General features: G+C 33.6%; 2 protein-coding genes across 2 annotated transcripts in view; one reads left to right on the top strand and one right to left on the bottom strand.

Moving 5' to 3' along the window:
- Window positions 1-12,570, bottom strand: part of LOC111048600 (A disintegrin and metalloproteinase with thrombospondin motifs adt-1) — a 93,634-nt gene that overhangs the window by 30,993 nt on the left and 50,071 nt on the right. Inside the window, exons 3-5 of the mRNA XM_039421240.1 lie at window positions 6,551-6,834; window positions 2,960-3,628; window positions 833-1,094 (exon numbers count right to left, since the gene is read on the bottom strand). Coding sequence (XP_039277174.1) covers window positions 833-1,094; window positions 2,960-3,628; window positions 6,551-6,834 — 1,215 coding nt within the window. The remainder of the gene's footprint in view (window positions 1-832; window positions 1,095-2,959; window positions 3,629-6,550; window positions 6,835-12,570) is intronic.
- Window positions 10,236-12,570, top strand: part of LOC111049950 (mucin-5AC-like) — a 119,099-nt gene continuing 116,764 nt past the window's right edge. The window contains exon 1 of the mRNA XM_039421239.1: window positions 10,236-10,380. The gene's annotated coding sequence lies outside the window, so the exon portion shown is untranslated. The remainder of the gene's footprint in view (window positions 10,381-12,570) is intronic.

Raw genomic sequence — 12,570 nt, 5'->3', positions numbered from 1 at the left:
TCTGTTTAAGTGAATTTATTAATGTTTTAAATTGAGTTTTGAACAGTTTTATGGTGTTCTAAGTTTGTGTATTTTGTTTCTTGTGTATACAAGCCTATAGCCATTTTTTTTCAACTACATAAACTGGATAAGTATTTAGCTTGTAGTGACCTTAGATGCTTAAACGTGTAAGATATTGTTCTTTGTGTATTTGTGTAGTGTATTGCCAAAATTCTTCTGAAGATTATAAGTTCATTTGCTCTAAAAACTGGATTTCTCATTCATAGGCAATAGATCCATTCATAGTTTATCAAGAATCTATTACGTTGGAGCCGATAACTATCCTTAGGTTAATAGGTGTGAAATGCTATTCAACCGATTTAGGAAAAATTGGTAGCACGGCAAGGGTAATAAAGTTCTCATTTTTTTTTACAAATTATTCAGTTTTCGAAAGTAGTTGGTGAATACCTGACGCTCTATCAATATACCAATTGGATTGTTATAGTTTTTGACAATATGCAATTTTCATCCAAGTGAATAAAAGCTAATAATTGAATAAAAAAACTCGAAGTTGTCACAACCACAACTCCATTGAAATATCGACATTGTGTTTCGGTTGTTAAATCGTTATCAATAATCTGGTAAAATCAAAAAATATTACCAGGGATTGATAATGGTGTAATCAATGGAGCCATTATCTTGATATTTTAATAAATTTGACGTTTTTATTCTTATTCAATTATCTTCATAATTACATAACCAAATTAAGGTAGTGATATACCTTACCAAGATATCACATTCGTCACTAGTCCGGTACACCAAAAAAATGATGACATACAATATTTTCACTCACCAACTACTTGACTGCTGAGTTTGCCATTTTTGCTGAGCACATAAAGATCGAGGCCAGTCAGTATGAGTGCATGATCCCAGTGAAGAGGGTCGGAGTCCGCAGGAGGATTCTCCAGTCGCTGCCAAGCACAGAAATTGTTGAGAAATCGGTCGATGTCGTGTGATCTTGTGAGACCAGTCGGATCAGCATGTAGAATTTCCAGTCTCTTCATTACAAAATTAACAACTCTACCTAGAGATGGGTCATGGTACAGCAGTTGAACCTGGAATTCCAAAAAAAATCTGTAAATACTCTATTGAATGTGTAGAATCTAAAGTGAGGTCCACGTTATAATGACAGTATATGATGTAATATTACATTTTTTTCTCACATTGGAATCGAATCTTCAATTCGAGATCTATGAAACTTTATAGTAAATATCAGAGTTATCGATAGACAGACAAACTTTTTGACGGAGAATTTATTATCGTAAATGATTGTTGCATTGTTCCATGGTGTCACCGAGGCTGGATTAACAAAATTACTAGATAAATGGTTTATTTAAATAGAGAATATATATATAAAAATTTAAAATAATAGTTTCAAAATAAAGTTTTATTGAGAACAAATATAAAATGTGAATTCTAAACTTGTAATTTATAATTTTTTTTGGTGACGTGTCTGTAAAATTGACACGGCTTTGCTCTGTGACTTGTAACTTAGTTTTTTCCTGTTCTTTCTCTCTCTGAAACTAATGGCTGGCTATGTGTTGTTGTAAATTTTTGCTCTGAATCATTTTCATTTATGTGAATTTATTAATGTTTTAAATTGAGTTTTAAACAGTTTATAGTGTTCTATTTTGTCCATATAATTTGTTTTGTGTGTATACAAGCCAATAGCCACTGTTTTTCAACTGTAAACTCGATAAGTACTTTAGTTTGTAGTACCTAATTTTAGATGCTTAGACTTGTAACTTATTGTTCTTTGTATTTCTGTACTATATTTTCAAAAATTCATCTGAAGATTATAAGTTCATTTTGCTCTGAAAACTGGATTTCTCATTCATAGGCGATAGATCCATTCATAATTTATCAAGAATCTATTACATTGGAGCCGACAACTATCCTTAGGTTAATAGGTGTTAAATGCTATTCCAACCGATTTAAGGAGAAATTGGTAGCACGGCAATGATCAACTTTGGTATTGCTATCCTTGTCTATCAACCGACATAGCCGGTGGTACTATCCTTTTCGAGGTCCACAACATTGACAATAATGTTTTTGACAGTGTAGAAATATAATTAATCAATGCAGAGAATTGGCATCGCTATTCTTCTATCTTTATCCACTGCCATTATAACGTGGACCTCACTATAGAATTATCGATTTTATTGTAATGGCCTTTTCTGGAGAAAAACATGTAAAGGCTACATAAAAAATGAATGGACATAAAAATGACGTGCACATGCTTGGATGCTTGAAGCCAAATGTGTTCTTAATTCTCTTGAATAAATATTTTTCACGAATGACTTTGATTGAATGATTTTTTACGAATGACTTTGATTGAATCATTTTTCACGAAATCCTCTTCCTGTACTGGTTAAATGTAGAACATATAATTATGATAGCTATCCATTCACTTGAGTTGATAATTTCTATACATATCAACAGATTTACATTTTGTAATAAGAAGTTTTGTAGTTTTTTTAGGTTCCATGCCGCCTTTGAATAAATAGTTTGGTATCACTTGTAAATACAAGTTTAGAGTGATTTAGAATCAAGCTGGAACTGTAGATTTATTCGCCAATTATCATAAATCTTATCGATTCCATCACTTATGAATAAGCATGAACATTTTCAGTTCAATGTGATTTTTTTAATTTTGAATATGTTACTCGAATGATGATAAATCAAAAATATAAGTCTACTCTCTCTATATTTAAATATCAAACTGAAGATTCTGGATCGATGGGTTTGATACAAGTTAGTTTTGAATAATACATTTTGTATTGTGCAGTATTCTATATATTATTAGTGTTGTGTCCAAGTATTCTTATAACTCCCATTGTTATGGACTAAATGAATAATGAATAATGCATAATTCATACTGGTATTTTTATAGGAAGTTCCTTGTAGAAATCGTACTTACTGCATTGACCATTGCAAGGACAAATCTCACCAGCTCTTTCTCAGTGTCAGATGGGAAGTTGATGGTCATGTGACGAAATAGGTCTCTGTCAACAAACACAGCCGTCTCCACATACACTGGTGATAAAGTCGATACCATCCTACGTCTCCTATCTAGCTTTCTATATTCACTGTAATTGATCTCTGAAAATTTTGAATCACCCAAAGACAAAGAATCTTCACAATGTTTACTTTGGCTTCTCCTAGGATCAACAGGCTGTTCAGAACTGAATTCACTTCCAGTTCTCACATTGCCACATCTACTAGATAATTGCTCCCTATTTGTACTAAAACTATTATCACTTGAATTATTTATTGAATTCTCGTTCCGAAATTTTGATACACTGTCTATGTTATTTGGCAGTAATGATGGCTGATTGAAAAAATGTCGGAACCGTTTCCAGCCTAGATCACTGTTCGACTGCAGTTTTTGGGCTGTTTCAGTGAATTGCTGTGTATTTGATGAGTACTGATTTGTTGCACTTGACATCAAATCGTGAGAGCACTTGTGCTGTGGTAGAAGTGTCTTTTGCACTATGATGTGTGGTATATCGGTGGATCGTTTGTGTAAACGATTAGGCAGAGGATTGATCACAAAATAGTCGTAGTTTTCCATCGTTATAATTCCTCTCTGAAAAAAATTAAAAAATATTTAGTGAGAATTCAAACTTGAAATTTTTGATCAGGTTCCTATAGTAGGTAGAATTAATTGTACAATTAAATTCTAAGATTCGTCGGATGAACAGAGAATAGCCTATCCTTCTCTTCATAGAATAGAATAGAGAAAACGTTTATTGAATGAATAAGCAAACCTTAAAGAGGCTGCTTTACAAGGAGCCTCATACTTAGAATAAAAATACAGGATTTATCCAATGCATTCACAGAAGCTAAGAGATCAGCTAATATGAGAGAAAATGAATTATTGAAAACTACATACCATAATCGGTTATTGGTTTGTTGAATATGAAGGCTATTCATTAGCAATACAGATTTGATAAAAGGTGCTGTTGTAAGAAAGAAGCATTTTATTATAAAGTAAAAACTAACATTAGTTTCAATATTGCTACCGGTATTTATTTACATGTTTTCAATATGCAATTGTTCAAATGTTCAATATTTATATAATCACAAATAATTCTTTTGAAATTAATTAATAAATTATCTATTAATGGCTCCCAGGTTCTCTAATAACATTATTATATACATTTTTGTCATAGATTAAATTTATCAATTTGAAGAGTCTTAGATTGTCTTGATGTGCAAGATAACAAAATCAACTCGATTACATTCTATTTTATCGTACAAATGTTACATTATTATTGTGTGATTGTCAGAAATAAGAGAACATGCAGCCTCCATCTACTGCTCTCATGCTTGGCAATACAGTAGTGAGCCCTTGATGTGTCTTCTCATGGTCTGAACATCCTAATAAGTGAGCGTTATGATCTTATTTATTGAGACAGCTGAAATGCAAATTGCATATCGGCCATAGTCGAAGCTATTTGTCTGTGCATCCTCTACTCTTGACCTTCATACTGGACAATGAACAGACCAGAGGGCAAAGTTCCGGCCAGAGGAAATGGTTAATCAGAGCACACATATCTTCAATCTTTTCCATTGTTTTGAGAAGATGATAGCATCACGGAAGATGGAAGTTGATTACACAAATGCTTTTGCATGCGAATTTTATAAATTTGGACCTTATCTGGTCCACATTGTTCCTGAAGAAAGATCAGCTTCGCTGATGGAGCTAATGTGGCTAGAAAATCTTCTAGAAAATAGAATTCCTTTGAGGAATTCCTAACAATGTTCCATCTCTATAGACTGGAATCACAACAGTACAATATATTGAAAGGAATGGATTATCTAACAATATAATGTAATATTCAATTAAAGAGAATCTCCAGTATCCTAGTGGAGAGTCGCGCTTAAGGACACCTCAAGGATCAAAATTTCAAACACTTATAACTTTTGAAACAATGCTCAGATTTCATCGTACTGCACTTCATTATTCTCTACTTCATTGAAATTTGGCCTTTAGTACAAATTATGATGCATAAATTTGGACCGCCTCGACGAGCTGAGAAGAATGAAGTGTAGTACGGTGAAATCTGAGAATTGTGTCAAAAGTTATAAGTGTTTGAAATTTTGATCCTCGAGTTGTCCTTAAGCGCGCCTCTCCACTATGAAATACTGAAATGAAGTGCATCCAACGGGTGATTCTCATAGAACATAATCTCATGAACTTATGTCAATGTGAAAAATATCAATGTGAGGACAATGTAGTTGGTGATGATAGTTGAAGCTGAAAATTAGGTGTTTTTCACAATACAAGGAGCATTGTTGTCAGGTGTACCTGGAGATCTATATGAGATAGAGCGCTCTACCTGATCTCAGATTGTAGAGCACAGAAATACGCGCAGAAGGATTTTGAATTATACATCTAAATAATGGTAACAATCGGAAGATATTGTTGATCAAAAACTAAAATTCATCAAAATTGATTTTTTTCTTCAAATTCCACTCATTATTGAAAAATCATAACTCAGTACTCATTGGAGATAGAGAGTTCCGAATGATCTCATTTTATTTAGAATTTTATAATCTAAAAAAAAGGTGGGAGCGAATTTTTCTGTCCGATAACAAGATTTGGCAGAAATAGCTGAAAACTGGAAAATGAGCCGAAAATACAAGGTTTTTGGGCCACTCTGTATCTAGCACAAGGAAATTTTGCATGAAGAAATTGATTCTGGACTTCTCTTATGTACCCAAATAATATATATTAAAAACTCAGAACTACAATATAAATTGCATGCACCAATGTATATAGTGACTGGAGTATTCTCTGTAATTGTAGATCTAAGTAGCTCTATCAAAATACTTGATAAGAACGTAATACATTTAGGCTAGATTATTTATAAATTTTTGCATAAACACTGCGGTAACTGTAGTCTATTTACTTCATCATATTTGTTATTTTAATGAAGTCACAAAGTGTGATAGAGTTTCCGATGTTTCATTCTATAGTTCGATTATTAGATAGGTTATTTCATAGTTTAAAGTTTATTGATATGTTGTAATGCTACTGCTCAAAGATAAAGAATGTTTCCATTCTATTCAAGTTTTGGTGTAGTCTCCTTGCTTCCTTCTATTCTTTAATTTGTGAGGCAAATTTAAATTTTGGATAGTAAAGTGAGGTAGAGATCCTGATGTTTCATTTTATAGTTTCATTATTACAAAGTATACTTTATAGTTTATTGATGTGTTGTAAGGCTACACTCAATAAATAAAATACATCTTTCAAAAACATTTTCTTCGAGGAGAAGATGAATAGAGAATATTTGAATGGTCTCCTGGCAGACAACCTTTCTGTTTAAGTCAAAAATTTTGTCTTGTGTTATTACATTTCTCATATTGCAATCATTTTTTTTTTGTCCACTTATATAATTCGTTTAGTTTCTAGACATGATTGTAGTGTATGATTTTATTGTTTTTATTGAGGATAGAGGCAATTTCCATTCTATTCTGATATTTGAATAGTTGAGTGTACTACCATTCCTCCACAGACGGCGACAGCAGCTCGATGGGGGGCAACGCCCGTGTAGTAGCAGTCGGTCTCAATGAGATCGGGCGCAAGCAGAGAGGTGCGGTTCTGCCAGCGGCTGAGAGCCACAAAGCTGGGGTCCACCAGACCCTCGGCTCGCGCCAGGTGCACACGAAATCTGCGCCTAATGCTGCCTCCCGCCTCCACATCCAGTGTCCTCTCGCTCTCACCTGCGCCTCTCTTCTCCCGCGCAGGCCTCGAGATCCGCGGGTAGACTATTGCAAAGTTCGGATCTGCGCAACACGTAAATTTAACTATGTTCATCACTCAAATCGTTTCTAATTTACTTTCAATAGGGAAATGGTACTATAATTTTTCACTATTTCAATAAAAAAACGATCGATTGTTCCAATAATTAATTATTAATATGATACCGTAATCACTATCTATAATAATATTTTAAAGAGAAGAATAATATGGCTTATGTAGGCCTACGAGAAAGGACATACACGAATGACGCATCATCACGTCTGAGCTACTCGACTGATTAACTTGCAATTTTGCATTAAGATTCTGAATTTTCTGAGGATTATCATATAGGCCTATTTTCAGTTCTTGAAAATTTCCGTAAGTCAAGTTTACAATTCGTCAGGTTTTAATAAATATACGTCAAGTTTTCAGTCTGAAAATTTTTCAGTTTGTTAAATTTCCAGTTCGCGATATTTTTGCTTAAGTTGTTATCTATCTACCTTCAATGTTATACTATTGGCTTATGAAAGGATGCTGGTTTCTATACCAATCAAACTATTTTTTTTTCGCTGAGAATTTTCAACTCTGATAGAGGAGATTTTTCACGTAATTACAACAAAATTATAAATTATTATTCTATTTTTTATGTTTCCTTGACACAAGTAGATTACACTTTACAATACAACATCTTATCCGGTGCAAAGCACGGGTTAACTGTTATTTAAAAATAATATTAAATAAACTCCGTATTTAGAAGTTTCACTCTCTCGTATTCCAGTCGGTTTGTATTTGTTGAAAGTTTACTCAAAAATTGTATCTATCAGTAAAATATGAAGATGGATCACCAACAATACATTTAAGTCAATATTGACTCTATATTAAATTGTACTCTCAATTTGACACGTCTAATGTGGTGTGGGTTAGGAATATTGAATTACCTTAATTTTGAGATTCAATAATTATTCTTAGGTGAGTGACTGTCTTGCTCCTTACATTACCACTCAAAAAAATGAATTAATGAGAACAATTATAATATAGGCAATAAAACATACTATTTCAAAATACTACTACGGTAGTGTTGTTGATATTATGTATGTATGTATGTATGTATGTATGTATGTATGTAATGAAGTAATTAAAACGACGATAATATCTAACTTGGTGAATTACGAAGATTGAACACAACAGGGGATAATCCAACAGCTCACAATCTCAGACAAATATAAAAGCATGTGGTATTCTGTTTGGATAGTAACAATAATATTATTCCTGTGAATAGAATATTTTTATGACAAGATAGTTTTATGACACATTACATCAACATGAGTCCAGGCTCTTTTCTGAAATAGGCTACACTAAAAAAGATAAAACCCCCTTTCTATAAGAAGGTTGTTTAGTCACTATGAAACAAAATAATAATAATATGGCTAATAAAAAAGAAACCAATAGACAGCTTATATGTTACACCAGACACTCTGATAAAAATTGCTCAGAACTGATACAGCATGTGTAGCTTATAGATAATGGAGTAAGCCTGAGCGTAGAAATAAAGCGCACGTGAATAGCAGATAGTACAGCAAAAGCACGTACCGTATTTTTTGTTTTAAAAGTAAGTTAGGTAGTAAGATTATTCAGCTCCATTACCTACAATTTTTAAAGTTGATGTGAATATTAATATAGTGATGTGATACAGTAGGTACTGTAGAAGTTTCATAATAACCAATGTACCTAGAATACATTTCTAGGTACATTGAATAAAACTATTAACTCTACTCAACATTTTCATGCTAAATAATTCATTTAGACACGTGTCTGTGATTGCATTTTTCCATGTTATATTGATATTTTGTTACACGACTATTATTTCATGGAACAATTCTCTCCAACAGTAACTGATGTTAATAATTTAGATCAAGCCAGAAACTGATTACTGGTGTACAACATAATAATTGTAGAACCTACTTGATGTGTTCTCATCAAATTCCGCTTAGTTGGAGAACTATGTAGAGGAAACAAACATTTTGAAACAGCATTAAAACCCAGAATTTTATCACTTGAGGTGAAGAATTTTTTCTTATTGTACTTCAAGATAATATCTATGAACTTAGTGAACTCAAAACTCTAATAAAAAATAATAAAACTCTAAATAATCATAAATATGGTAAGCCACTTGAATGAATTAGAATTTGAATTTGAGATAAATTATTTTTCAAAAATGTAACATTAATACAGTATTGTATGGTACTGAAAATTCAAGAAAATCTCTGATATCCAAGTTTAAAATTAGAATTGAATAATGTCAACAATGATTCTATCCAAATTACTAGTAGTTTTGTGACGCAGTTTTCTCATCCACGTGTATCTGGTGTCACCTGTTCACCGGCTTCTCTAGAAATCTGTGTAATGTATGCAATAAATAAGTATCCACTTATCAGCTGTGATTGATTATGAATATAATTTTATAGTCTGATTAATCCTATCTTCAGAGTAGATGGTATAATAAATATAGTGATATCGGAGTATGGGGGAAATTACTTTTCCTTTCATTTTATCCTTAAAATGCAAAATTTCAAAAAACCTTATGTATATACATCGACGCGTAGTTAAAAAAGGAATATTCCTGCTAAATCTCATAGAATTTTATCAACGCGTTTGCGTTGTCGTGTTTAGCCGTGAGATAAATGCGTTCATACATACAGACAGACGAAAGAAAACCCGAGTTAAAACATAGACCTCACTGCGTTCGGTCAATTATAAGTTGAAAAAAATTGAACCTCTTGCTTTCATAAGATGAATAAAATTCAAATTCAGTGAACCGCTGTACCCTACACATACATATTACGAAAACTGAAAAATAATATTACTTTTTACTTAATTCGTCTTCCTCATTTAAAAACAAATTCTTCAATCACATTTTTTGTTACCCAGGTACTGTAGAATGTCACCTTCACAGACTATGTAGTGTATTTTGTTACTGTTTAAAATTTTTTTTTAAAGTCAGAATTCAGTGATAGATGGGTAAAATCAAAGACCTTAAAGATTATCTCTGGGTAAAATTGACCGTAGAGTACTGAACCACAGTCCACAGCGTACATTTAAAAGGTCCCGCTCAAAGTGTCTGCTACTGATCAAAAATATCATGTTCAAAACTTTTTTCATTCCATCTGGTAGGCTTTACGTTTTGCAATTTTATGAACGTTCTCTTTCGAGAAAGTTCTGCGCAAGTGTAACATGTAAGTTTAAAGTTGGGGAATAGTTAAGGAAAACTGGAAAGGTGAATGTTTAGTCTCGTGAAAGATTAGAAATAAGGTAAGATTAGAATAAAAAAATGATAATAGGTCTAGTATTATTTAGAATCATTTAATCATTCCAGAATTAAGATTAAAACCAAGAATTTTGTTACTGTAGTTGGCAAAATGTCCACCTGAAGCGCTGAAGGTTATACGCACTTAATTTTCTCGTTTTAGGGTTCTAAATTCAACAAAATAGACATAAACATCAATCAACTGTCATGTCATATATTCAAAATAACGTGGCAATGTTTTTGCAAAGTGTATTTAATTTTATTTTATTTCTTTCTACTTCTTGTGGTAAGTACAATATACCATACTTCCAAACTTCAATATTGCTATCAATATTTAAAAATGAATACTCCTATTCAACACGAGATGAAAAACTTAGGCTATGGTAGGTGGACAATACATCAAAAGGCGTACTAATTCACTTTACATGAAAGAGAGATTTTGCAGTACAATTATTCAGGTCACTGAGGAATCAGGCTGGTGCTTGAGCTCCTAGGGAACTTTTTCCTGAGTTATTTTGAAGCTTGTTTCTCGCCCCCTCAGGAAGTACTGGATCCCCCAGTCACGGGTGCTGGTTCTAATGGTGAAGGGAAAAACCCCCATCCAGGGAAAACCATAGCAGATAGCACACGTGTTGACTGTGTGTTCCGTCCCTGGAAGTAGGTAGTCTGGATTTTGGGGGCTGGGTGAAGGCCCCAGACTATTGGAGATTGGAGGTTCATGGTTCGACTGAGTCACCTCTGAGGTCTCCGTCACTGGGAGTCTGTGGAGTTTCGGGGTTAGCCAGTGAGAGACCAGACTACGGGTACCCCGTCTGGTAAGTTATGTGAAGTAGCAGGCATGTGAAATTACGTGCTTTTTAGCGCGTGGTTCAAAATAGACTTGGACTTGGGTAGCGCCTCCGTCTCTGGAAGTAGCATCATAGCATCTCGAAAAACCCCTCTCACTGGTGCTTCTTTCCGAAACGCTCGCGTCCCCATTTGAGCATCTGTGCGGTGGACGTGCAAGCGCCCACCTAGGAGACTATGCGATTGGGGAACACGAGTACGGTATTTTTCCTGGGCTTTTGACGAGTTAGAGGATACGTCCGGGCCCCGACCAGGCCCACGTACCGCCGAAACGGCGCAGTGCCCCGACCGAGGGTGGACGGTCAATTGGGATGGTTCCACTGCAATGCAGGCTTACTCCTGTATGATACTCGCCTATCGACTTGGTAGTGCCGATGGGTAGTAGTTCGCATGTCACACCTCACGGGATATTCAAAAAGCAAAAAGGTGCCCACTTGGAGGTGTGACGTTATGTTAAGTGTGGCGTCGTGGCTAGAACCCTTACTACAATTCAAGACAAAGTACCATTTTTTAGGTTACCGAGATGCACAGCTTTGAATATAGGAATTGGTAATTTTTCAAAATATGGGTTAACATTTTGGAAATTTATGTTTAAGTACACTCAAGAATGAATTTTCAATTTTATGATCAAATTCTACATAAATGATACGCCTACATGATTTTGAACCGTCTTGACGAGCTTGACGAGCATGAGTTGAAGTAGCCTATAAGAAAGTCCGATCATTGTGTCAAAAGTTTAAAATGTTGATCTTTGAGACCTCTTCACTAGGAAATTCTGAAATTAAGTAAGGTAATTCTGATAGAACACAACCCTTGTATAACAATTTGATCCAAAATATTGATTTGATGAGTTAGAAAGGACTTAAACGTTATTACAATAAAAAATGTGTATTTGGGCTGTGGGACATTGCTTTATATTTTCGCTATTACTCCACCTCCCCCCTATACTAAATTTAATTTTGAAAAAATTGATAAATTGTAATTTGGCAAAGAGTCTTGGCTTACACCTTCAAAATTTCTGAGGATTCTTGTTCTAAATTAATTGTACTCTTACATGATTTTTTATGTGATTTTTCATAATCACTTTGTAATGCTCCAAGTTGAATAAATTGCATAGAGTGGAAGTAGTGAGAGTTTTCTGAATTAAAAATAATCATTGAAAAATATGATATATATGTGATCATACCATGATAAGTGATTTTTCATCATTACTTTATAATGCTCCGAGTTGAATAAATTAGGTAGTTGAATAGTTGAAGTTGTAAATGAATGAATGAGTTGCATAGAGTGGAAGTAGTAAGAGTTTCCAGAGTTTGAAAAAACCTACCGCTTTTGTGAAAAGGTAATCTGTAGGACATGGTGTTATATTATCGCTAGTACCCCTCCCGTTTAAATTCAAACTAGAATTCAATACTAAATTTCAAAATTTCTAAGGAATCTTGTTTAGAATTAATTTTACTTTCAAATGATATGTGTTTTTTCATCTTTAATTTATAATACATTAAGTTGAAAATGTAGCATAGAGTGAAAATTTCCAGAAAAAAAAACTTTGAAAAATACCCCTTTTTTGAAAATCTGCAGCTTCAAAACCAGAAATCGTAGAATCCTGTGAAAAAACTCAATTTATTGG

Source organism: Nilaparvata lugens, chromosome 2, assembly GCF_014356525.2.
Source record: "Nilaparvata lugens isolate BPH chromosome 2, ASM1435652v1, whole genome shotgun sequence".
Taxonomy (NCBI): Eukaryota; Metazoa; Arthropoda; class Insecta; order Hemiptera; family Delphacidae; genus Nilaparvata; species Nilaparvata lugens.
The sequence above is the reverse complement of the archived record's forward strand: the minus strand, read 5'-3'. Positions and strand labels throughout refer to the sequence as shown.